Source organism: Macrotis lagotis, chromosome 4 (genome assembly GCF_037893015.1).
Source record: "Macrotis lagotis isolate mMagLag1 chromosome 4, bilby.v1.9.chrom.fasta, whole genome shotgun sequence".
Classification (NCBI taxonomy): domain Eukaryota; kingdom Metazoa; phylum Chordata; class Mammalia; order Peramelemorphia; family Peramelidae; genus Macrotis; species Macrotis lagotis.
Window position 1 is genome coordinate 12,937,244 of NC_133661.1, and position 27,560 is coordinate 12,964,803.

General features: G+C 40.3%; 1 protein-coding gene across 4 annotated transcripts in view; it reads right to left on the reverse strand.

Annotated features, from left to right (window-relative positions):
• Window positions 1-431: 431 nt before the first annotated feature.
• The window catches only part of A1CF (APOBEC1 complementation factor), a 102,656-nt gene continuing 75,527 nt past the window's right edge, over window positions 432-27,560 (reverse strand). For 2 of the 4 annotated variants that reach the window (XM_074232270.1, XM_074232272.1), the window contains 7 exons: window positions 24,527-24,691; window positions 17,037-17,134; window positions 15,632-15,905; window positions 12,885-13,069; window positions 7,854-7,990; window positions 6,871-7,007; window positions 432-821 (listed from right to left, as the gene is read on the reverse strand). In XM_074232270.1, coding sequence (XP_074088371.1) covers window positions 670-821; window positions 6,871-7,007; window positions 7,854-7,990; window positions 12,885-13,069; window positions 15,632-15,905; window positions 17,037-17,134; window positions 24,527-24,691 — 1,148 coding nt within the window. In that variant the 3' untranslated portion in view covers window positions 432-669. Of the gene's footprint in view, window positions 822-6,870; window positions 7,008-7,853; window positions 7,991-12,884; window positions 13,094-15,631; window positions 15,906-17,036; window positions 17,135-24,526; window positions 24,692-27,560 lie in introns of all 4 variants that reach the window. The other 2 variants (XM_074232269.1, XM_074232271.1) reach the window with 1 other exon arrangement.

The window sequence follows — 27,560 nt, forward strand, 5'->3', positions numbered from 1 at the left end:
CGGAGGTAGAAGCATTCTGTGTCTGCACACTGTATTGAAGTCCACTGTACATTATTCCACATTATGAAAGTTCTGGAGAGGTCCTGAATTTACTTGAAAAGTCTTTGTCTTATATAAAATAGAGAGATCCAGCAGTGATTACTAGGGAAATCTCTTGGCCTTTAACTAGGCCAGACTTGTAAACAGAGTCCAGGGTAGAGATGGGCTCTACTGGAGAACTAGGGAATGTTTACTCTCTGAGACTTGGTACCCCATGGTAACCCCATAGGTTAGGGTGGAATTGAATCTGAATTACTGGTCACCCTTTCTGGTCCCTCATCTCTAGAAATGGCTCAGCCTACGCTTCCTGTTGGCTGAATTATCTGACTCCAGAATACACTTTTCTTTGTAAACATACCAAGGGGACTCTTACGGTCTCCAATAATATAGGATATCTCTGGGGGTGGGTGGGTGGAGTTGCCTCCCTTTCTACATTAGAAAACAGATTCATGACCATTTGATTTAATTTTGGAAGCACACTAAAAACCCCATTGTCTAATAAGAACATTTAGGAAATGGATTACTTTAACAATTATGGAGAAAAATTAGGAGAGTTAAGGGAGGCTTTGTCCACATTGAGCTTCAGGTTTCTTGTTTTTAAATAAAAAACAAACATATAAAAACCAGTCCTTAGAAGGTCCCATAGCCATCCCCACGAGCAGCCACGGCAAAGGCAGGGTAGGCTTCGTAAGTAGCATAGGTGGCCAAGTCTTGACCCAGGGCCACAGCTTGTTTCAACTGGGCTGCAGTCACGGTGGCCGCTGCATTGGCGATGGCGTAGCCTGCAGAGGAATGCAAAGGAAACCAGTTAGTAAGCCTGTCTTAGCACTTTCTGACTCACCTAATTGTTAGACCTGAGCTCCAGGGTTGCTCCAGATATCTCCTGGCTGGGTGACCCCAGACAAGATGCTGAACCTCAGAGTGCCCTGATCTATAATAGCTTTTTTGTTCCTTGGGACTTCCTGAACTCATTGCAACAGATCAATGATAATCGGCACTGAGGTTCAAATTTCACTCTACCTTAACTTCAACTTTGTTCAGAAAACCTGTGTGCTCATTTTTAGAGCTACCACTTAAATGTCATATGGATTCTGTATGTGTGTGTGTATGTGTGCTTATAATCAATGACCTCTAAAATTCATACCAGCTCTAAGTTTGGATTGGGCCTGAGGACCTTTATCTCATTTTATAGATGAGTAAAGTGAGACCAAGAGAAATGAAGTGATGTCTTTTCCTACTCTAGCTCATTCTTCATTGGACATCAGCATTGATCTTCCCAAAGCACAGTTCTGTCATGTCACCTCCCTACTCAACAGTCTCCAGTAGCTCCCTATCACCTCCAGGATAAAATCCTTTGTTGGTTAGAGACAGACTTTGTAGCCTGGTTCTTCTTCCACCCCTCCCTTCAAAAGCTTTCCAAGCTTCTCATACCTTAGTCCCACCTAGCCTCCACTCTATGATCCAGGGACACCCCATCTCCAGACTTCAGATGTTCTCATTGATTGTTCTCCATTCCTGGAATGTTTTTAATTCTTCTTGTCCTCTTTCTAGTCCCTTTAAATCCCATCTCGATCTAATATTCTACAATAAGCTTCTCACTATCTCTCTTATTGTAAATGCCTTCCCTTTGGGATTATCTCCAATCTATCTTCTATGGAGAAATTTTACCCACAATTGTTTGCATGCTATTTCCTCCATTAGAGGAAACTCCTTGAGAGGGGAGCTGACTTGTTTTTCTTTCTTTTTTTTGCCTTTCTTTGTATACTCTGTAAATGGCACAATGCCGAAACATAAGTGGGTTTAATACATGCTTGTCGACTCTCTTGGTGTCCTCCTTTCCAGAGAATCCTCCCTTGCATCAAAGTTTTTTTTAAAGTTGAAGGGAAAAGCTCAGAAAAATTAGGCAACACATTTAGAAAGACAAATAGGATTTGATAGGCATTTTTCCAATGAACCCCAGCCTTGGAAAGAAGTAGAGGAAGGAATGGTCTCATGTGTCTTATTTAGAATCAAGCCTGGTCTTCGTTGTTTGGAAAAGTTCACTTTTAATTCTTTTGTGGTTGCCCTTCCCTTTTACATCATTGTATTCGTTGTGTATATTGTTTTCTTGACTCTACAATCAGTTCATATAAGTCTTTTAGTGCTTCTCTCTATTTCTAATGTTTGTCAATCTCATAGCACATAGGCCATTACATTCACGTATCTGTTTGTTTTGCCATTTTTCCAATAGGCATCTAATTTGCTACCAGAAAAATGGTTGCTATATTTTTGTGTATATGAAATCTCTGTTTTTGTCAAAAGACTTATTTGGTGTGTGGGTAGCTAGGTGGCTCAGTGGATAGAGTGCTGACCTTGGAGTCAGGAGGATGGGAGTTTGAATCCAGCCACTTGACTCTTAGAGCTGTGTGACCTTGGGCAAGTCACTTCACCCTGATTCCTATCTGACCACTGGACCCAGATGGCTCTGGAGGAGAAAGTAAGCCTGGTGACTTAGCATAACCCTCCTCACCCAAATCCAACTCGTGTGCTTGTCATAGCATCACCTCCCTAGTGCCATGGTCTTCTTTGAGAACAAAAGACAATGTCTTTAGTATATACACCCAACAGTTGTTGCTGCTTACTCTCCATTTGCAAAGAGGACCAATGACAACATGGTGTAATGTCTTGAATTGTTCATGAATTGGATTAAAGTTACAAAAAATTGCCAGTCTTTCTCTCCCTTTCAGTCATAACAATGGAATCTGTGGGTCAAAGACCATGAGCATTTGTATTTCTCCAAATTGCTTTCCAGAAGGGTTGGATCAATTCATGGTCTCACAAATTTGGGTCATTCTTTCAAATGGCTCTTATTCATTATGATTTTTCTTTTGTGAATTATTTGTTCTTATGATTTGACCACTTTTGACAAATATTTCTATCAATTATCTATATATCTTAGATTATCAAATTCTTTGACACCAAGTTGTGTTTTGCAATTGATATGGTAGGGTGGCTCTAGATGTTTTTTCTCCTACTATCTGAGATGGAGAGAGAGAGAGAGAGAGAGAGAGAGAGAGATTTAAAACTGAGGAAAAAACAAGGACCAGTTTCAAACAATGAGTCCAATTTGACTGATGTGCTGTGTAAGCCTACCCAGCCCCAGACAAATTGATTTTATGCAGCTCTGTGTGTGGCTTTTGCAAATCTCTGTGGCAGGAAACTGGCTGGACCCATCATTGTCATTTTTTTTTCTAAAATTGAAACCACTTCTTAGCTATTCTTCACTGTATTTTAATGCTCACTAATCCACATTCCTTAAGCAGCTGAATCTGTTTTTCATGCCTCTGAGAAGTTCACTGAGAGCAACTTTTATACCTCGGAATTCTTCTGAGAGAAATAATATAAATATACAGTCTAGGGAAGTTTACATCTTAGGGCCTTCTGAATTTTCTTGTTCACATTGGGGTGAGGACTCAAGTCTTTGTAGGCTTTCTTTGGGTTCATGTCCTGGTCTTTGCTTGATTCCATAGGGAGTATGACATATGACTGTATTCCTGTCATTCCCATGGTGATGGGGGCTCTCATGCCCTAAATACTTCTGTCTTTAACTTCAGGAAATAGAATCAGGGACATGATAATGAAAACAAAACATTTGATGAAAAAGAAGTTCCGTTATACATGGAAAAGAGTAAATTTTTCAGGCTGCTGATTAAATAAAATTCTCTCTCTCGCTCGCTGTCTCGCTCTCACTCTCTCTCTCTCTGTTTCTGTGTGTGTCTCTCTTTCTCTCTGTCTTTTTCTACCTCTCTCTCTTTCTCTCTGTCTCTCTCTACCTCTCTCTCTTTCTTCAAGAGCATTTATGTTTGGAAATGTGTGAACATATATATGCCTATACACACACACTTGTCTTTGCAGGCATTAAAGCATTCTGTAAATACTAGCCATCATCATCATCACCACTGTCTGCTGTTATTATCATCATCATCCAAATGGGTAATCATTAGTGTGGAGAACTCCTGATGAGGAAAGTCTCTCCATGAATGCAGATTTCATGCAAGTTATAACCATAGAGAGTTGCCTGGGATTCTCGGAAATAAAGTGACTTGCTCTGGGTCTCACAGTCAGTGAATTAGGAGGAGGTCTTATTCACAGTTCTTCCCATCCTTGAGGACAGTTTTGGGGTTTGACTTCCTACAACATGATAGACGGATCATTGTGGTTCATAGGCTGATAGATTCAGAGCTAATGAGGACCTTGGAGGGCATGGATTCCAACCATCTCATCTTATCAATAGTGGAAGAGACTGAGATCAAAGGAAGTGACTTACTCAAGGTCATAGGTAATAAATAGCAGAAGTAGGCCTTATGACTTTCATTCTAATGCTCTTCCCATGAGACCACCAGATGTCACCTTTCCTCAGGTTTTCAGGATTTTTGCTGGAAAGTCTTAGTAGGTGTTTCCCTTCCTAAATTTCCTTTATTGTCTCTCAGGTTGCCTGATGCTAGATGGGCAGAACCTTGGAGCAGAAGGCCAGTAGATACCTAGCTAAAGGTCTCACACTCTGCTTCTTCCTGGGATCTCTAACTCAGCTAAATAAAGCTATAGGGGATAAAAATAGTTATAAATGAAAATGTATGATCATAAATCATGTAATATTTAAAAATTATAAATATAATGATAAATAATTATGAAAACTCATCAATTTAACCACCAGCCACTGGGTAACGATTAAGACCCAGGCTCTGGAGTTGATGATCTGGGAGGCATGTGGCAGGCCTGGGCTTTCCTCTCTCCATTCCATCCTTCCCAAGTGTGACATGAAGATTCCAAGAGCAAAATTCTGACCTTGTCATTCCTTCGCTTACTAAGGGTCAGTGGCTCTTTGTTGCTTCTTCCTCTTGGCCTTTTAAGATTTTCATGATTTGGTTTCAACGTATCCTTCCAGCCTGATTCTCCATTGCTTCCTTGAATGTCTCCTATGTTTCCGACAATCTGTCATGCTTGGGGTCTCATTACTGTGATGTTTCCTGCCTGCTGTCTCTGAGATGAACTTCTAAGAAAGTCTCAAGTTTGAGACCGAGAAAACCTGACTAGATTTTACAGTGAATTCATTCAAAATGGGCATCATCCACTGTGAGCAAGTAATGAGTGTCAAAAAGTCCTTGGGAATATTCCAGATGGTTCTTACTCTCATCCTGGTCAATTAAGAAGCTCAATATACTGAAATTCAAATTGAAGAAATATCCTAATGATAATCAAGGGGGAACTGGTTCTTGTATAATAATGATAATAATAATAACAACTAATATTTATCTCTACTGCTTCAAGTTTTCCAAAATACATTACATATTAGCTCATTAAATCTTCACAGCGTTATGAAGTAAGTACCATTATTATTATTACCATCTTCCTTTTATGGAAGAGAAAATCAAGGCAGACAGGTTAAGTAACTTGCCCAAGGTCATATGGTTAGTCAATGTATGAAGTCGGAGCTGAACTTGCCAGGTGGGTGACATTGAGTTTCTCTGGGTCTCAGTTTCCATATCTATAAAATGGAGCTAGTAAGAGCATCTACCTCCTATGTTTATTGTGAAGCTAAAATGAGAATGAATGTTCGGTGCTTTGCAACTTAAATGCATTATAGAAATGAGAACAGCAAGGGACCTCAGAGGTTCTGGAAGCAAAAACAACCTCTTTGTTTTGAAGAAGAAATCCATCCTTCCCAAGGTCACATAGGCAGTCACAACAGAAGTGAACATGCACCAGTGCTCCTGACTCCAAATTCAATACTCTTTGCCTTCTTGAAAATAAATGGTCAAAAAATTCCATCTTTTATACAACTTTCAGAAATTCATCCAGAGTGTCCAATGAAATGGAATCAGACTTTTTTTTTTAATAGAGGGGGCATTTGGAATCATTGTTTTAATATTCCTATACATGTATATATTGTAATCTTGGACTACAGGGTGCTATGGTGGATATGACCAGTTCTGAAACAAATCCTGTCTAAAACACTTATTGACTGTATGACCCTGGCCAAGTCACTCTCTCGTCTCAGTTTCCTTGTCTGTTTGGAAGGAGATAATAATACCTGTAGCATTTATTTGCAGGTATTCTGGGGGGATAAAATGAGAGAATATATAAGAAAAACATTTACAAACTTGGATTTGAATTCCACCAAAGACATTTACCAGCTTCTCTTCTCCCAGTCACAGTTTCATCTTTTGTAAAATGAAAGGGTTGGGTTCAATGGCCTTTGAGGTTGCTTCCACCATTGGATCTTGGATGCTATGATTTCCCCTATAAATGCAGACTCCTTGAGAATGAGGGGCTCTTTCATTTAATTTTGAATTTCCAGCATACCATAATTTGCCTGTTACATATTGAGTTCTGAATTGTGATTGATCAATGCAGCTCAGTTTTTCTCCTTCCACTGAACAGATGAGTAAACTGAGATCTAGAGGTGAAGTGATAAATCCAAAGTAACCAAAGTAACGCAAATCAGAGCAAAACCCAAAAGTCTTGGTTCAGCCCTTTGCCATGAAATTATTAATTTTCTTGGCAAACCCTTTTGGTCGTGTGTTTTGCAAAAACAAACAGCATGAACGTGATCCAAATAAATTTTCATGATTCTAAGAAGAATGGAATTACAACTCAAAGATATTTTAGTCCAAACCTTTCATTTTATAGATGAGGCAGCTGGGGATCCAAGAGGGCGAGTCACTTGCCCATGACCACACAGCTAATAAGTTTCAGAGGTTGACTTGAAACCAGAACATTCCAGACCTCTGCTCACACTACTGGAAATGGGATTTCTTTGTGGAACACACATTAGTGCCAGCTTTTACCTACCTGGAAAAGCAGCAGCAGCAGCTGGCAGAGCTTCGCTTCCCTCCATGGGGATGCCCAGGGTTTGAAGGGTGTATTCAGCTGCATATGTCTTGGCTTCATCAACAAAGGCACTGAGTTTTGGAGGAGTGAAGGGGTGACTGTAAGGCAAAAGTCAAATTCGTTTTGGGATCATTTTCCAAGTTTCTCAGCCAAACAGGTACTATTGTTATTCATAGAGGACGCTCTAATAAAGTAGCAAAGATTTGCGGAATCACGGGATTTCGGAGCTGGAAGAACAAGAGACTTGTGGCCTCGTGCTGTCTGATGAAGATGATGGTAACGGTGAAGATACTTTCCTGTTACTACTAGATCAGCTCCTGTCTTTGCACATGAATCATCTTTTTAATTTTTTTAATTTTTAGGTTTTTTGCAAGGCAGTGGGGTTAAGTGACTTGCCCAAGGCCACACAGCTTGCTCATGATTAAGTGTCTGAGGCTGGATTTGAACTCAGGTTCTCCTGACTTCAGGGCCGGTGCTCTATCCACACATAAATCATCTTCATTTTCTATCTATTTTTTTACTACCAATGAAAAGAGAAGGCAAATGTTTTTAGAAGCTATCCAAAGATCACAAGTACATGCATTCAACCCAAGATGTCCCCAATCTGCCCGCTGTTCCTTCGCACTCAAAAATGTCTTTATAATCACTTTGTAAGTAGTCTATATTCATTTCTCTGCACACACACACACACACACACACTGCTCCCTCCAGCATCCCAGTGGAATGTAAGCCTCTGAGGGGAAAGGACTGTCTTGACTTTATTTTCCTAGCTCTAACAGCCAGCAGAGCATCTGACATATTAAAAAGACAAACTTCTAAGTGGCTGTAGATCACCCCATCCTCAAAAACCTTGTATTCTTTTGGGGGCTTTAAAGCTGCTCGTTGAATTGAATTGAACAGAGAGAAACCACCCCCACCAGGCAAAAACAAAGCAAGCTGCCTACATTGCCGGGTTCTGGTTGGCAAGAGCCGGGATGGAGACTTTGTAAAGGAAAAGCTGTCTCTGGTCTTGCCCAATGGCTGAGTGGAGCTGGTACACGGGCTGCCCCCAGTTGTTTTTCTGGCAGATTTCTTCCAAGACCTAGAAGAATAAAAAAAAATAAGTAACTTTTTTCTATTTTTTATTTATTAAAACAAATGTCACACTTGGATTACTTCTCTGACTTTGAGTTCTAACGTACCATCTTCTACATTCACGCTAACGTAAGAAAGCCCCCAAATGCCCCATGGTTTAATGACTCATAGACCTTGACTTGAACCCAGTTTGAACTCAATTGAAAACGGAACAGCCATGAATTCATAAAGACAATTTTCCTACCGTTTGCTCTGTTATGCTTTCTGCATAGCTATTAGCTGTTTAACTTTGTCCACATATCGCAAATTGCAATTTTTAGCTTTAACCTCAATTTTGCTTGCATTTTGACTGCTATTGGGTTGACTTTTCTCCGCTATCATCACATTTAATTTATGTATAGGGCACAGAATGCATTTATAACCCTCCTTTCTTTTTCCCCAATTTTTTTCCAAGTTTACATAAAGATAATTTTCAAAAGTCATTTTTGTAAAGTTTTTTGCCTCCCACTCTTCCCTCTCCTCACTCTAGGATAGCAAATAATCCATTATAAGTTAAACATATGCAATTATGTTACATGTATTTCCCTATTAGTCATGCTAGGACAGAAGAATTAGAGCAAGAAGGGAAAAACCATGAGAAGGAAAAAGTAAAAAAAAAGTATTAAAAAGGTGACAATAGTATGTTTTGACCTCCATTCAGATTCCATAGTTCTTTCTCTGGATGTAGATGGCATTTTCCAATGCAGGTTATACCCTCCTTTCAATTCACAGGGCTACATCCATCAAATGTTACTATTGTGTAGAAAATCTAGGAATGTCCTAAGGTTTGTTCAGGGAAAAAATTCCAAATGGTCAGTCCTATATTGCTTTGTCTGGTTCCTTTCAATTCTCTGATGTATCAAATTGACCATCTGGAATCCTCTGTTTATTAATCATTTTTGTACCTTCTTTCTTTCTAAGGATTTTACCCCCAATCTTACTGATTTAATGATAATAATTGTCTCAGTTTTTTCTCCAGACTAGTGTCAGTTTGGGTGATGACCATTATCTAGGCCAAATGACAGTAGACCTTTGCCATTCAGTAACATGTTTCCAGAAGAGTTCTCAAGGTACAAGACAGAGGAAAGAACCAAGAGCACAGGTGCATGGGAATAATCTTCCAAAGCACCAAGTCTATAGCAAGATCTTATTTCAATAATCCTTCTGTAATCATATCCAGAATCAGCCTGGTCATCTGGTCCAGTACAGATTTGATCAGGAATTACCTCTCTAACATATCTCATGTTATAGCTAATGTCTGTTTTTTTTTTAGGAATTTTTCAAGGCAAATGGGGTTAAGTGACTTGCCCAAGGCCACACGGCTAGGTAATTATTAAGTGTATGAGGCCGGATTTGAACTCAGGTCCTCCTGACTCCAGGGCTGGTGCTCTATCCACTGCGCCACCTAGCCACCCCTATAGATAATGTTTTTAATATATATATATATATATATATAATATTACATAGTATTATATATTATTACATAACATATCTAATGGTCATCCAATCTTTGCTCAATCACCTCCAGTGAGAAAACTTATTCATTTGAGTGGCTCTAATTGTAGCATGGTTTAACCCTTGATATCAGTTAAATTTCTTTCTCCTTATCTTCCATCCATTCTCCCTTGTTCTGCCTCATAGGGACAAGCACAACAAGACTAACTCTTTTATGGAGAATCATAGATCTTGAGTTGGAAGAGCCTTCAGTAGCCACCCAGTCCAACCTCACAATGAAAGAGCCTCCACCATAACGTAGCCAGAGAGCGGTCATCCAGCCTATTCTTTCAAACTTTCTGGGAAAGGGAACCCTCTCCACTTCAACCCAATCCTTTTTAATGTGGACAGTGTTTCATCTACTTGAAGAAACTGATCACATCCCCACCTCAGTCTTCTTTTTTCCAGACTAAGCGTCCTCAGTTTATTCAACAGATTCTCATGTGCAATTTTGGCATTTTCCCCTATCTTGGTGGCCCCACCCCTAGATTCTCTCAAGCTTTTCAAGGTCCTTTTGTAATGTGGTCCAAAAGAGAACAGACCACTCCAGAGACCTACCCAGACACTACTCTGGATGTGGCCCTAAACTGCTTTAGATGTGATCTGGTCGCGATGGCTAGGCGGCACACTGGATAGAGCACTGTCCCTGGAGTCAGGAGGACCTGAGTTCAAATCTGACCTCAGACACTTAATAATTACCTGGCTGTGTGGCCTTGGGCAAGCCACCTAACCCCATTGGCTTTCAAAAAAACCTTAAAAAATGTGATCTGGTATTCCAGATGAAATAGCTTCCCTAGCCTTTAAACACCAGATATGGTCTCACTGTAATCCTACAATGCTCCAAGTATGATCCATTCTAAAGGCCATTTGGATTCACATTTGGCTTTTCAGTTCCCTCCTTTGCTATATTTAGTTTACAGGCTCCATATTCAGCTACCATCATGAAAACACATCATATTTGGGATAGAGATTTCAATTGGAGACAAGCCATCCTCTCTGAACTTGGGAACATTGCTGATCAGAGACCCCTGATTGAGTTAATGTTCTTTTCAGAGCACAATTCTGAGGTCAGTGAAGTTTCCTCTTGGCACTCTCACCTCCACCACCAGCAAGTTGCTTATCAGGACATGCCCACCTCAGCCTCCGAGAACTGTTTGGCTGGCCCTGAGATTTTCCTCAACCCACTAACTGTTAAGGTGTTAGTGATAAGACAATACTCCCAGGTTACTAGTCTCTTAACAAGAAACTCGTGAAAACTCAAGGGAATGAAATGGTTGTGTTGACAGAGAGTGACTCAGGCCTGTGAAGGGTTGATAGTTGGTAGCAGAACTGAAGAACCCTCAAATGACCAACAGTAACTTCTTATCTATTAGGGGAGATAAGCAAGTCTTTACTTGTTCTTAATGAACTTTTTTCAGTGTAAAAAAATCAATTTTTATTCCTATCATTCACCATTGAAAAGAAGAGAAAGAAAAACCTAATCCTTATCTTAATATTGGGCAATTCTTTTTTTTAAATCTTTTTTTAGGTTTTTTTTTTAGTTTTTTTTGCAAGGCAATGGGGCTAAGTGGCTTGCCCAAGGCCACACGGCTAGGTAATTACTAAGTGTCTGAGGCCACATTTGAACTCAGGTCCTCCTGACTCCAGGGCTGGTGCTCTATCCACTATGCCACCTAGCTGCCCCCAAATTAAATTTTTATTAGTATCTTTTTTTGTCATTTTTAGGTTTTGCAAGGCAAATGGGGTTAAGTGGCTTGCCCAAGGCCACATGGCTAGGTCATTATTAAGTGTCTGAGACTGGATTTGATTTGAACCCAGGTCCTCCTGACTCCAGGGCCGGTGCTTTATCCACTGTACCACCTAGCTTCCCCATGATGCTATACTTTTTAAACATTTTTATCAGACTAGAATAAAGACATAGATGGTATGCTCAAAAATTTTGCCAATAGCACAAAGCTAAAAGAAATAATCAACATGTTGAATACAGGATCCAGATACATCTTGTCAGGTTAGGGACAGAATTAAGCAAGGATAAAGTCTTACTCTTGGGTTAAAGAAATAAACATCAGAAGTCCAAAATGGGGGAAGCCTAGGTAGATAGCAGTGTCGAGAGGATCTTGGAGTTTTAAGAGGCTTCAGACTCACTATGGGTCAGACTAATGCCACCTTGGATTGTCTCAAGAGAGGAAAAGCTTTGAGAAATAGGAAAATGATCATTCCATTGTAACCTACTTCCATAAAATGAGCAGCTAGGTACAGTGGGTAGAGCACCGGCTCTGGAGTCAGAAGGACCTGAGTTCAAATGTGACCCAAGACACTCAACATGTACTAGCTGTATGACCTTGGACCAGTCACTTAACCTGATTGCTTCACATCCAGGGCCACCTCCAGCTATTCTAACTCATATCTGGTCACTGGACCCAAGTGGCTCTGGAGGAAAAAGTGAGGCAGGTGACTTAGCACAGACCCCCCTTACTCATATCCAATACATTTGCATGACATGACATCACCTCCTTGATGTCATGGTTTTGAAATTAAAGGACAAACATCACCATCATCTTCATAAGAATTCATTTGAGGGGCAGCTGGGTGGCACAGTAGATAGAGCACCAGCCCTGGAGTCAGGAGTACCTGGGTTCAAACCAGGCCTCAGACACTTAATAATTACCTAGCTGTGTGGCCTTGGGCAAGCCACTTAAACCCATTCGCCTTGCAAAAAACAACCCCTAAAAAAAAAAGAATTCATTTGAAGGATTCACTATCATAGTTTAAGGAGCAGATTAGCTAATGATCCTGCATAGTGAAGGATGACATGACACATGAGGAATCAATTAAGGAACTGCACAGGTTTAGATTGGCAAAAAGGATGATGGTTTTCTTCAAGTATATGAAAGGTTTCCAGGAGGAGGGAAGATTGATTTTATTCTATTTAGAAGGTAAAACTAGGAGCAACAGGTAGCAGTAGTGAAGAAGTCAATTCAGATCCGATCTTAGGAAAAATATATATATTTTTTAATGATTATAGCCATCCAAAAATGATTTGGGCTGCTTCACTAGGTCTTGGCTTTCTCTGCCTGGAAGGTCTCCAGTTAGAGGCCAGAGAGTTACTTTCCCATGTTACTCAAGGAGTTTTCCTTTCATTTATTTTTGGACTAGGGAGCTGCTAGCACCCTTTCCAATTCCCCAGTCCATAACTCTATCCAAATTTATATCTATTTGATGTTGTTTGAACAAACTAAGATAGTTTAGAAGTTAGAGTTTCCATTTGCCTTTAATCCTTATTTTGTTTGGTTGTCTATGAATTTACTTTTTAACTTTATCATTTAGGAAAATCTGACTTGGTGCTTCTTCCAGTTCCTAATACTTACCTGTGGAGCGAGTTTAATCCCTTGAGGCTTTAAGGTAACTGGATTCATGGGAGTGAGCTCCATCCCAGGTAAAATGTCGTAGAGTTTGTCTTCTCCCCTCTTGTCTCCTTTGACCTGATAGCCACGCCCCCGGCCCGGGTAGGCCAAATATCCACGACCGCCCAGTCCTCTAACTCCCGCAGCCCCTACAGGGACATTCATGTAAATTTCTAGGAATGTAAGAAGGTATTAAACTGAATCAAACCACCAGAAAATCACCCTGATTCTTACTGTAATGGAAAAGTTAGTTCCCATCACATTGATTATGCCCCTGAAGTAGGTCATTTCATTCTAATGGAATGAAACTCAATGCAAAGTAGAGTTCACAAAAGAAAACAGAATGACCTTGAAAGGTCACCTTGGAGAGTTCCCTTTGGTACCCATGGCCGGCTGGATCTCTAAGCTAGACAAGGTAACACTTTCAGGTTTGCTCTCAGAGAGATTTAGCCACAGCGTAAGATGGAGGAATGGATGGTGGAATGGATGATTAAGGCATCCCAATGCAATATCACCACCTGTTTATAATACTCCATCTTGCTTTTGGACTTTCCTTCAGCAAAATCAAAGTCACTGTCGGCACATTAGGATATCGGACTAGAAAGCAAACTGCCATTTCGGTGAAGTTCCCCATGTTTGCTTCTTTGTGCTGCCAATGTGAGGTTCAACTTTTCATTGAGTTCATGTGCAGATTACTTTGATTTTAACTTTACTGTTTTTTGGTGTGCACCACATTGCTGATTTTTATCAGAGGCATAAAGGGATAGGAAAATAATTAGGTCAATTACTCTTTCTTCAATCAGCATCATTAGTTCCTAAGTCGTCTTAAGATACAGATTTTTCCCCCATCGCTTAAAGCCCAGAATGACCCCACCTCCTTCTCTTCCCCCATGCATCTATTACAACTGGTTCATTTTAAAGGTTTGGAATTTTGATTCTTCATTGACATGATTTCCCCCAGAATAGTGTAGAGGGCTGCTTCTGGAGACAGAGGAGATCTTTAAGTAAAGGCTGGCTGACCACATGTAGCATGTTATAAAGGAGACTGGGGGAAGGGGAAGGGTTGGATGGCATTCAGCTCTGGGGTCTCTCTGACATTATGGCTCTTTGCACTGTTTGATCGAAGTACAATTAAATGTTCCTAAGTGGCCTTCCTTTCTGCTCAAATGATCCAGGTCCTGGAAGGTTACATATGTGTGGTTCTCCCCCCTCCCCCAAAACCCTCTGTCTTCATTAGATGTTTTATAACAGGAAATAGAAATTATCTGGCAGCCAGACTGATTGTTTCCTTTTCTGATTGGAATTTAATTCCTCATTCTCTAATATCACTCAAGTTAATTTCCTTATTCACATCCCCTTGAGAAGATACAATCCATATTTCTAAATGGAGGTAAGATGAGAATATGCTGCTATATTAGGTGTTATCAGATTAATAATAATGTGCTTTTCATAGACAACGATGGCCCTCCCAAGCCACTATCCGTAGAATGTGCCTTCTGAATTGTTCCTCCATTAGTGGGGAGTGGATGATGCAGAGCTGTTCAGGTTCACACTCAGTCTTTTTGGGTCATAGAATGTAGAGTGGGACAGGATCTTCTTATTTACATCCCTAGCAAACTGCACACTGCCTGGCTCTTGGTAGGCACTTAATAAATGTTTTTTGAGTTGAAATGAATTGAGTCTGGTCCTATCTCCTCATTGGCACAGAGGAGAAAACAGTGACTAAGAGATAGGATGTGACATCTCCAGTGTCTCATGGGTAAATAGTTGTGGGGCTTTCTTAGGCTTCATGGCACACATTTATTCCCGCATTTCTCCCCCCCACCCCAAACAGAGAACATCTTGACTATCCCCTTGATCTTTCCATCATTCTTAAGCGAATTACTGATAATATTCCACTTACATGGTCACAGACTGAAATTCCTTTACTGATCATAATCTTTTGTCATTCCACCTCTCCCTACTACCCCAAGCATCATTCTTGGTCCTCAGGTGAACTCCAGTTCTTTCACCTCTATCCTTTCCCAGGTCTTTACTCCTACACTCTTTCTCCTCTTCCCTTTCCTATCTTGACACATTAATGAACCAATTCAATGCTATGTTGTCCTTTTCTTATTAGTATCTTGCTCCAATTCTCTTTCATTTACCTTGCATGCCAAGGCTCAACTTTAGAAGATTCCTATCTGCATTGGCAGGGACACTGCACTGCCCCATACCAGGGAGAGCTGGTCTCTCTAGAAGCTCATTAAAATGACTTGTTGGTGGTAGGAGTAGAGGGGGGAAAGGAATGAGCTGTGGTTTACATCTCTGGTTGATGTATCTACACTGATGAAATCACAGATGCTTGATGCTTTGAATAATAATAGCAGTCATTACTACTACTCTTAGGATAAGGTTCCAAATTGGGATTTAGATTTATACTGTGCTGTAACCAAATGACCCAGGTCAGAACAAATCATTTATCCATATTTAATTGACTCTGCACTTTTTCTTTCTCTAAATCTCTAGTGAAAATGTGAAAATGTTTACCAGTTGTAATGTGATTGGAAAAAAATTCTTTGCTTAATACAGTGGGTACAATGTGATTTTCAGTGAACAATTTCCATTCTCTAGAACTATATCCCCCCACGTAATTCAGATAATGCTTTTGTAAAACAAATCATTTGAAATCTTTCAATGAATCTTGGAAATTTCTAAGTGACAGATGTTACCTCTAACAGAAGGGGGCCGGATAATGGCTCTGTTGCTGAGGTGTCCCTTGGCCACTGGAAAGTGGAGGTTGGGAATAGCTGCATAGGCCTGTGGGGCATAGAAGACAGGTGCTCCCAGATAGGTTGTGGCTGGGTCATAAACATGTCCCAGTGAATAAGAGTATTCTCCTTGTAGCACAGGACCCCGGCCACCTGTGCCTCGAGTGTATCTCACGTAACTCTCTTTATCCACTGGCTTGGCTAATGTCACTTCAATAGGAGAACCATCCAATATCTTTAAAATAAGAAAAGTAAAGGTAAAGTGAGGAACAGGGAAGACAATCGAGTTCAGGGAATGGCTGTCCCACAGGTTGTCTGCTTTCATTTTCTAGGTTTAATTGGGTAGATATACTCCATGTCTCATAGTTTTATATAATAACTAAGTCATGAGGAGGTGGAAGGTGGTGGGATCGACAATATGGCACCATGAGGGGCATGGCGAAGAATTTGGGTAATTTCTATAAAAGGCCCAATCTTTGGGGAGATGGGTTAAGTAAGGGGAAAAAAGCCCTTTCTGATACTCCTTTATCTTGCCTCCTCATCTGGATTGGTTTGTAACAGATTCTATATGTCTAATATCAATTTGTTGAATCCAATTCTGAGTCTGATACTATCTTCTCAACCTTTTAAATACAAGATTGAATACAAGAAATCCTGTTCCAAACCAGCCTATGGATTTCTATATGCTCTCATCCTGATTTGGATCCTATGTCTCCCCTCAAGGATCCCCCACTTCTCCCACTCTGATGTTTGCCAGAATGATAGGCAAGACAGGTGTTCATCTGGGTGGGATATAGCCCCTGATTCCAATGAAGCCTTTCTCCTTTGTCCCCCTCCTTAGTACATCCCTTCTTTTCATGCACATTACAGGTGACTCTTACAAGTCATGGACCAGTCTGATGGTGGTATGTACATCAAACCCTGAAGGCAACACAGAATTAGATTAAACTTTCATTCTTTCCCTAACCTAGGTTCGGTCCTAAGTATGGAAGAAGCTGGGATTCTCTACCCCAGGCCCACTGCCAGTGCAAGGTAGGTATAACTCCATGATCAAATAGTTGTTGACACGTAACTAAAATATAATGACTGGAATGAGGTTCTGGGTTAAAATCCTGACTCTGTTGGTTACCATAAGGATGATGTTGGGTAAGGAATTTAACCCCTGAGATCCTCAGCATCCTCATTCTTCAAAAAAGATACTTGAGCTACCACTAACTTTGAAGACCTCTCCCCAAACTTAATTCTGTCCATTAAACTGTCATGATAGGCTAACTGAGCATCCACATCAAACTCCTACATTGGACTTTGGTCATTCCATAGGGCAGGTGTCTCTTTTCTCCCTCATTGGTTCACATCTCTGTGTTACCTTTCCATTTAAAGCTTTCATGGCGTTGACTGCATCTTCACGGTTATTGAAGTGTACAAAAGCGTAGTCTCGGATTTTCTTCACTCTCTCCACAGAACCTACAAGGAATGAGAGAGAATGAGAGAAAGAGATTATTACCAGAGGCCGTGTCAAGATGATTTCACATGGTAGCTTCTCAGGCTACTTGAACAACAGAAGAATAGTAAATTATTTAATCCGTGTCATTTAAAATACGTTCTTTTAGAAAGCCTTCTGTTAACAAACACCAAATCAAGTGGCATTTTCATTTGTAGTTTAGTCCAGTAGGAGAGGATAGTATGTGAACTGCACATCTCTGTTATAATGCCCTGCATTTCTTTATGTGTACAAGAAATGCCACAAGTCGCTTTCAAAGCTGTCTTGTCTAAGATTTCTTCTGGCTTTCTTTCTGTTTCTCTTCCTTTTGGGGAAGGAGCTAGGGGGGCATATCCCCACCTACCCTCTAGCTTTCCTCCTTCCCAAATGGGAAAAAAGCCTTCTAAAATATTGATGGCATAAATATCGTTTAAACATATGATATGAATTTAGACTATATATACTATTAATAGTCTATGTGGTATTGATATGTATTCTAAATATCTACTATTAATATTTTTATATATATATATAGTATATATATATAGTGTATGTGTATGTATGTGTGTATATTTATCTAACTACTATTTTTAGGTTTTTTTTTTCAAGGCAATGGGATTAAGTGACTTACCCAAGGTCAAACAGCTAGGTCATTATTAAGTGTCTGAGGCTGGATTTGAACTCAGTTCCTCCTGACTCCAGGGCTGGTGCTCTATTCACTGCACCACCTACCTGCCCCTGATCATTATTATTATTATTATTATTATTATTATTATTATTATTACTATTACTATTGTTATTATTTAGGTTTTTGCAAGGGAACGGGGTTAAGTGGCTTGCCCAAGGCCACAGCTAGGTAATTATTATGTGTCTGAGGCCTAATTTGAACACAGGTCCTCCTGACTCCAGGGCTGGTGCTCTATGTACTGCACCACCTAGCTGCCCTCTAATTACTTTTGATACTGAATATTGAAGGGTTCTTCAGATGTGTGTTAGTGATGATTGGTATAAAAAATAGATGGACCTCAATTTCATTCTACAAAGAAATAGTTGTGTTTGTATGTGTGTGTGTGTGTTTGTGTGTCCATCTCCATCTCCACTCATATGTCCCTGTGTGTGTATAAATGATGCAGCCATTGTGGAAATTTGCTTTAACTATCAATATTTTTAGAAGTTTTTAACATAAAATTTATAGACAAAAATACATGTGTCTATATAAATGCATATGTATTTACATATAAGAATTGTATACACACAAATATTTCTTGGGCTGTGACTTGAGTCCTTCATGTTTTTGCAGGAAACTGAGGAGTATCCATGCTCCGGATTATTGATAATTACTCTTTAGTCTTTCAAAGGTTTTTTACATATTATTTACATATTATCACCGTAGAGCTGTTCTCATGGTTCTGCTCCTCACTTTACTATAGTTCAATTTATTCAAGTTTTCCTAGAGTCCCGTCTCTTTAATAATTTCTGTTGAGATATTAATATTCCATGATTTCTATATATCGTATACTACAATTATTTTCCTATACATTTTCCCTCTTTCTTTGATCTCTTTGGGGCATATAAACATAGCTGTCTGACTTTGTAGGCAGAGTTCCAGATTGCTCTGCAGAATTGCTGAGCCAACTCTGCCAACTACAGGTTAATGTGTTTCCCCTTACCGCCAACCATTTGTCATTGTCTCTTTTTGTCATCTTTGACAATCTGATGCATATGAGGTTGAAACATGGAGCACTTTTTCATATTTATGACATTTTGCTTCCTTCCTCTGAAGAAATTTTGTATTTTTTGTATTCTTTTCCCATTTAACTGTTTGTAATCTTTGTCCATTTATCTTTGGGAGAATGACTCTTATTCTTAAAAGTTTGAGTCAATTCCCTATAAATTTTATATTTTATATATTTGATCTTATTCAGGAATTTATTGCAAAGGCTTTTTTTCTCAGTTAACAATTCCTCTTTTAATTTTAACACATTGATTTTGTTTGTGCACAACCTTTATAATCAAGTCTATTCTATCTGTTATAATCTTCTGAACTCTTTCCCCTTCTTCTGTTCAGAAGGGCATTTTTTCTCCTTGTTGCTCTAATTTGTTTATAATGTAATCTTTTATATCCAAGTCATATATCTCTTTGAATCTTACCTTGATTTATACTGACATATTTGATATATTTAATTTCTACCAGAATTCTTTCCATTTTTTCCCCCAGCAGTTTTTGTCTTATCCCAATTGCTGAGGTCTTTGGCCAAATCTTTCATTTTATAGAAAAGGATTTGTGACCTAGAAAGGGTGTCCAATTTGTCACCAATTTTACAGGTAAAGTAGCAGTGGGCCTTCTCCCTCCAAGCACACCTCTCTCATTCACTGGCCCCGTGCTGCCTCATGGTTTGGCTACCAACGGCCTTTTCAAGAACATTTTGTTGAAAAAACAATATCTATGTTCTGGTGAGAATTAGGCAAGTAAAGGTCATATCTGGAAAACCAGCAAGAAAACGATTTAAAAAAGCAATCTTATGAGGCTTTGCTGGGGTCAGGGTTCTATCTCTAATTAGTCCCTATAATGATGATAATTTGTTTCTTGAGGAGACCTTGGCAATATTTTCAGAGGGCAATGAGATTCTTAGATGTCTTTCAGGCAATGACAACTGAAAATTAAGTTGGAAGTTTCCCTAATCTGGCCCTGCTGCTCATTTTCTTCTAAGACTTTAAGAGAAGTAAGGTCCCAGGGGAGTAAAACTTGGCTCCTTGATAGAACCTCCTGATGCTTTGGGATCTTCCCTCTGGAGGCCATACTTCCCCTTTCATACAGACTTTCACCTCCCTTCACCATCTCTTTGCTATTTATTCTCTTCCAGAGCATGAAAAAGAATAAGCATAATGGGCATCATTAGGGAGCCTGGGCGTCTAGGCAGCAAATTAGGGGACATTCGAATAGCATCAGCTCAAAGGAAAATTACCTTGGGAGAGAAGGTGAATTACTTTTCATCATTCTTGTTCCAACTAATGGGGCTTAGACACAGCACTGACTTACTAGGCTGGGCTGGGTGGAAATGCTGACAAGTGATGAGCCATTCAGCATTTTCTTTGAAATATCTTCCTTTCAAAAAAAAAAGTTCAACTGTAACTGTTAAACATTATGAACATCACTCATTCCTGGTGGGCGGTATGACAGCCAAGAAGGGAGAAGGAAAATGGTTCAAACCATGAAAGACAAGCCAAATTCCAAGTCAATAGGAAAACCCCAGAAAAGGTAACATTTCTCCCTCCTTTTAGTAGAATGATTTTACACTATGGGGACATCAGGCTGCAAAAAATGCAGATGCAATTGCAATAATAGTTGTTTTTTTCTTGGGTTTTTGTTGTTATTTCATGGAAAAATTTCAATTCTGAATGAATGAATGATAGCATCACAGAATTAGAACAGGAAAGGACGAGTCTGATGTCCTTATTTTACAGATGAGAAAACTGAGGCACAGAGAGGTTAAGTGACTTGCTCAGGGTAGTAGAGAGTAGGGAGGAGAAGCAATATCTAGGAATAGCTGTGTTATAAACACAAGAGGTTCAGTTTTAAATGCACTGAGTATTATTAACTCCCTAGCCACAATATGAACCAGGACTGGATGAAACTATCAACTGTTGTTATAGAACGACTTGTCGGCATTTTGGAGGCTCCTAACAACTCAGAAAGTAAGGAATAGCAAACCAACTGCCATGTTTATATTACATCATGGTTGGCAAACTGCTTTCCTCTGTCACAGTGGGTAGAACATTGGGTCTGGAGTCAGGAGGATCTGAGTATAAATTTGGCTTCAGATATCTACTTCAGATTCCCAAGTGTGACCCCGGGAAAGTCATTTATGCTGTTTGTCCCAGGTTCCTCATCTGTAAAATGAGTTGGAGAAGGAAATGGCCAACCACTCTAGTGTCAAGAAAAATCTTTCCCCAAAGGGGTCATGAAGAGTCACATATGACTGAAAATTACTAAACACCACCGCCACCAAAATGTGTTCTAAAGGCACTGTCTCATTTGGCCCTCAAGGTGTTCATTTTCCAGGCAGGGAAACTGAGACCCAGAAAAGATATTTGACTTGATCAACAAGTAAAATTTGAGGCAGGATTTAAACCCAGGTCTTTCCTGGCTCTGAGTTCAGTGGTCTATCCTTTATGGTGGATCCTGGGGATGTTAGCAGCCCTTTAACTTGCAATGGAAGGCAGCAATTCCTAGTTGATGAATGAAAGGAATTGACCAGGTGCACATGGAATTTTCAGATGGGAGGTGTTATGATTTAGAAGGGGACAAAACAATTCAAGGTGATATTGAAAAGTTAGAGAAATGATTCATCCAGATCGTAATAAGTCCTGGAGATGGATTTATACCAAATAGCAAGCTATGGGGCACAAAGCCAAGAGCCCACATACTGATTAAGGAAAGATCCATCTGGGGTTTCTAGCGGAAACACATTAAATGTGATTAGCACAAGAGTAGTCTTGTAACCTAAGACATAGATAAAAGGATATTACATCAAACTAGTCTTTTTATGAGTCTTAATGTTTCTTCTACTTAACACACTGATTCATAGGATCATAGACCTAGAGGTGGCCTGTTAAAAAGAGGTGCCTCTGTGGTTGAAACAAAAATATTATGAAAACAAAAGAGGACAATATATGATAGCTAGGTGGCACAGTGGATAGAGCAACGGTCTTGAAATCAGGAAGACTCATGTGCATGAGTTCAAATCTTACCCATGACAATTACTAACTGTGTGACCCCAGCTAGACGTGTCACCCTGCTTGCCTCAGTTTCCTCATCTGTAAAAAGAAATGGAGAAGAAAATGGCAAACCACTCTAGACTCTTTGCCAAGAAAATTCCAAATGGGGTTCTGAAGTGTTGGACATAGCTGAAAGGATCAGAGAAGAAGATGTGAGAATAATATTAATGGGATATCAAAAGGAAAAAATTAATTACTTCTTAAAATTCAAGTTATTAAGATGTAGTTCATTGTTTCTCAAGTGTCTCAGGCAATAGTTGGCAATATATAGCACATAGGATTAGAAAATTATAGTCTTGGGGTGGCTAGGTGGTGCATTGGAAAGAGCACTGGCCCTGGAGTCAGGAATACCTGAGTTCAAATCCGGCCTCAGACACTTAATAATCACCTAGCTGTGTGGCCTTGGGCAAGCCACTTAACCCCATTGCCTTGCAAAAAAAACCCCAAACCAAAACAAACTAACAAAAAACTATAGTCTGGGGCAGCTAGGTGGCATGGTGGATAGAACACCAACCCTGGATGCAGGAGGACCTGAGTTCAAATCCATCCTCAGATACTTAATAATTGCCTAGCTGTGTGGTCTTGGGTAAGTCACTCTTAACCCCATTGCCTTAAATAAGTAAAAAAAAGTTAAAAGTCTTATGTACTCTACTCTGGGAAAACACATCAGGAGTAGTGTATTGAGAACTGGGCACCACAGTTTAAGAAATGGCACTAATAAACTGCAGAGCCTGAAGAGTAGTTAAGAGTTTGGGCTCTGTAAAGAGCACTTGAATGAGCTGGTGATAGTTATTATGGGGAAGAAAGGTCCCAAAGACAGGAGGACAAGATTGTGCCCTTTAAACATCTTAAGGGTACAGAAGAGGGGTTAGTCTTGTTCCTCTTGCTTTAGGAGAAATGGGAGGAAGTTGGAAAGATGTGAATTTGGGTCTCATATACAACGGATGAGTTTTATCCTTCATTCTTGAGGAAGACCCCAAGAAGATCAAGGGAGGTGATGCATGACATGCATGTGAATTAGATCTGAATGGGGGCGTGTGTGCAAAGTCACTGGCCCTCTTTCTTCTCTGGAGCCATTTGGACTCAGTAATCAGATATGGATCAAGATGACTGGACATGACTCTGAATGTGAAGCAATCAGAGTTAAGTGACTGACCCAAAGTCACACAGCTAATAAGTGTCAAGTGTCTGAGGCCAAATTTGAACTTGGGTCCTCCTGACTCCAGGGTTAGTGCTCCATTCACTATACCATTCCACTGATGGCTAAATTGCCCAAGAATAAAAGCAATCTAACGGTGGAATGGGTTGTCTTGGAAGGTGGCGGGCTTCTTTTTGCTAGAGCTCATTAAGCAGTGGCTGGATAAATACTAGCTGGGGCTTTTGCACTAATTGATGTTCTTCAAGCATGCATCTAAAGTATTTCTGATGGAAATTCTGCAATTCTGTGACCTTTCTAGACATCCGTCAGATAGGTGGCTACCGACACAGTGTCCACTCGTCCTTCATCTGCACAAAGATAGCAATTATTCTTCAATGTTAGAGAGAGGGATTTTAATGATGTTTTCATACAAATGGCATGATCTCCTCATCTCTATGTACATGATAACCCCGCATAAGGAATTTATTTTTTATGAAAAGCAGAAGATAATATTTCCATGGGGTCTTTGGGGAGGCAATAGACTTTACAGGTTATCTTAGCAAATATGAAGAGAAGTCCCATTTCACAGTGTTTCTGATTCAGTCTTAACCCATATTACTTTCAATACTTTAAGAATTTTTCAGAGAAAATCACATTTGAATTAACTCAGAATATCAACAAAGAAGCTCAACATGACCTGGGATTCTCTCAGGGTTCTTTCTAGCATTCAAAATAAATCCTTTTTAAGATCCCTGAAACAGGGTTTCCAATCGTTGCTTAAAAGCCACCAGCCATGGGGACCCCCACTTTTTGAGATATCCCATTCCACATGGGATCAGTTTAATTGTTAGGAAGTTTTTCCTGAAAGCAGTCCCAAGTTTGCATCTTTGTAACTACTACCCGTGGCTCCTCTTCACTGAAGACCACCCAGAACAACACCAGTATAGAAGGTAGTATAGACCTTCAAATGCCCATAGTTCCCCAGATCTTTATGTGTCTGTGCTGTGTCCTCAGTTCCTTCACCCAGTCCTCACACGGCATGCTTGCAGTCAGTTCCACCATCCTTTTGGCCAATGCTCTTCTGTGCTGGCTTTACCTGAGCATAATCCCAGACTGGTCCACCCAGGAGGAAGTACAAGGGGATCACGGCCTTGCAAATCTTGCACACTAGGGCTTCTTGCTGCAGCCGATAACTAGATATAAGATCTGGTCACCGCTTCTCACTATTGACTCATTGAGACTAGAGGCCACTAGCCCCTCCAGCTTCCTCTGAAGAATTAGCTTCTTAGATTAATTCCAAGGCTGAGTTTCAACATGTAATTTACTCTATAAATATTCAGCTATAGAACTCTGAATGAAGGCAATCCCGACCAAAGTGTAAAGACTTGTATCAAGACCAAATGCACGAGCCCTCCCTCCTTCCCCAAATGAAGGAATCGCCCCCTATGGAAGTCCCTACCCGGTCTGATATTGTTGAATTCCTTTTCAATGGTCTCTTCAGAGGTAGACAGCATGAGGTTTCGCACATAAAGGATTTTCACAGAAGACATTGTGTCTTCATCAACTTCCACTTCCGGTTCTGCCCAGTCTACGGCGATGGGATGTCCCCACAGCTGAATTCTCCCTGTTGAGAAGGACCAGAAACATGATTGATAACAGTAGTAATGGAGGTGCCAGGCTTTCTCGTCCTTTGTTACACACCATTAATTATGTGCTCAGAGATTTAGCTCTCAAGGGCAACTTCGTAATCATCCAGTCCAACTCCCTCATCTAGCGTATGTGGAAACCAATGCCCCCAAAGGTAAACTGTTTAAGGTCATCGACAGTCAATGGCAGGCCCCAGCTCCTCTGACTTCCAGTTTCTACAGTACCAATCTGTCAGCTACAGAAATGTTACCCACACTCTGATCCTTTGGTAATTATTGACCTTATGAGAGTCTCTTTGTTTCAGATTCACCCTTTATAAAATGAAGAAGTTGGAGTAGGTAGCCTCTAAGGTTTTCAGTATTAAATCTAGGAATCTGGAGATTAGGAGGCAACATTTAGAGTAGAAAGTGGACCTTGGAATATGTTCTATTCCAGAATCAAAAGTTGTCTGGTGGGGAAATCAGGGTGATAGATTTTTTTTCTCTGCGACTAAAGTGGGAACAGAATTTGAAAATATGTATGAAGAGACCACCATGATGTTTTTAGTTCCTAAACTTATTTACTGGGTTAAATATAGTCAATTAACATTTTATTATGTATTTATTATGTGGCAGATACTGTGATAAATGCATGAGAATCAAAGAAAGTCAAAAGACATTCTCTTTTCTCTCAAGGTGCTTACAGTCTAATGGAGGAGACAACATTAAAAAGAATGATGTACAATAAGGTAGAGGGATAAATTGAAGATGATCATCATAGGGAAAGCACTAGAATTAAGAACATTCAGGGGCATTTAGGTGGTGCAGTGGATAGAGCACTGGCCCTGGAGTCAGGAGGGCCTGAGTTCAAATTCAGCCTCAGAACCTAATAATTACCTAGCTGTGTGGTCTTGGGCAAGTCACTTAAACCCCACTGCCTTGCAAAAAACTAAAAACAAAAAACATTCAGAGAAATCTTTCTATAGACTGAGGCATTTTTGAATGGGACTTGAAAAAAAGCTAGGGAAACTAGGGGTGGTGATGGGGGCAGTGTAAACGATCAGGGAACAAATTCCAAGCATAAAGAACAGTAAGTGAAAATGCCCAGGGTCTGGAGATGCAGTGTTTTATTTGTGGAAGAACAAGGAGGCTGGTGTCATTAGATCACAGAATATATCAATGTGTGGGTGGGATATAAGGTAAAGTAGATTGAAAAGGGGCAGCTAGGTGGCACAGTGGATAGAGCACCAGCCCTGGAGTCAGGAGGACCTGGGTGCAAATCCGGTCTCAGACACTTAATAATGACCTAGCTGTGTGGTCTTGGGTGAGTCACTTAACCCCATTGCTTTGCAACCCCCCCCCCAAAAAAAAAGATTGAAAAAGTGGAGAGGTGAATTTTGAATGACTATTAAAAGAGTTTTTTTGTTCCTCAAGATAATATGCAGCCCTTGATGTTTACTGAGTAATTTGGCGTCATATGGTAGGGTGTGTGTGTTTGTGTGTGTGTGTGTGTGTGAGTGTGTGAAGGTAAAACCTACCCCTTAGGAAAATCACTTTGACAACTGAATTGAGCATGAACTGAAGTGAGATGGATGTCTGTCAGGGAGACCAAGGAAGCGTCTATTGCAATAGTCAAGGTGTGTGGTGATGAGAATCTGCACTAGAGGTGACAAATTCAAATAAGGCATGTATGTAAAAGTTGTTATAAAGACAAAATGGAAATGGATCTTGGGTGTAGGAGTGAAATGTTGACATCTAGGTTGTGAGCATAGATGATGAGGAGAATGATGGCACATTTAACAATACTGAGGAATTTTGTAAGGGGAAGGGCTTTGGGGGTCAGGGAAAGATGAGTTTAGATTTGTGCCTATTGGATTTACTATATCTAGTTTGAGATATCCAAGAGGCCATTGAAGACTAGAATAAATGGAGAAGGTTGTCTAGCAAGTACTAGTTCAGGGTCTGTATCCACGGCAGAATGACCTTCACTGAAAGGAAGGATCCTTGGAGTGTTAGAGTAGGTGCCACAAGGGAGATAAACGTGAGGGAGAATTGCCAAATTGCTGAGTGTTCATCATTTGACATGATCTCGCATTTCCATTCTGGATTTAGGGCACACTTCTATGGAAGGGAAGGGAGGCAGATCACTTAAAAGTTAAAAAAAAAGATTAAGGAAGTAGTAGTGTCTTCTTCCCAGGCAGTGTGAAGGTAATGGACAGGGGGCTGGAATGAAGATGACCTGGGTTTAATCTTGATTGCTGGGCAGGACTTTTAACCTCTCTCTCTCTCCAGCTCTGGCTTCCTCACCTATGAAATGGAGGAGATCATGGCAGTGTAGCACAATATGGTATAGGCCAGGACAATGCGGTGCTGGGTGCTGACGCTGTGAAGACGAGCTAGGCATATGCTAGCTATGAAAACCTGGATATTAGCTCAGCGCTCCCTGTGCCCCAGTCATCTTCTCGCCAGCTCCTGCCTAGCTGTTCTTATAACCTTACATCCGCCACGATCTTTCTAACTCTGGACCATAATCAAACCCACCTTGTCATTGCTCTACAAGAGGGTGTATCAGTGTGTATCTCAGGGGCTCCTCTCCTGATCCCTATAATTCTTTAAACCAAGGTACCCTTCCCCGTTCACTATCCCCTTGTGTGGGTTGTTCCTCTCTTCAAAATGTAAGCCTTTCAAAAGCAATAATTATCTATGCTTTGGCACTTGCACTCCCCTCGCCCAGTGCTTAGTGCAGCATTTGGAACCTAAGCTGAGTTTGTTCATTTATTTCATTCATTTACTCACCTATCCATCCATGCTTCCATTTATTCAAAGTTCTAGAAAGCTTTCTTAGACAATATGTTGCAGCACTAGCAC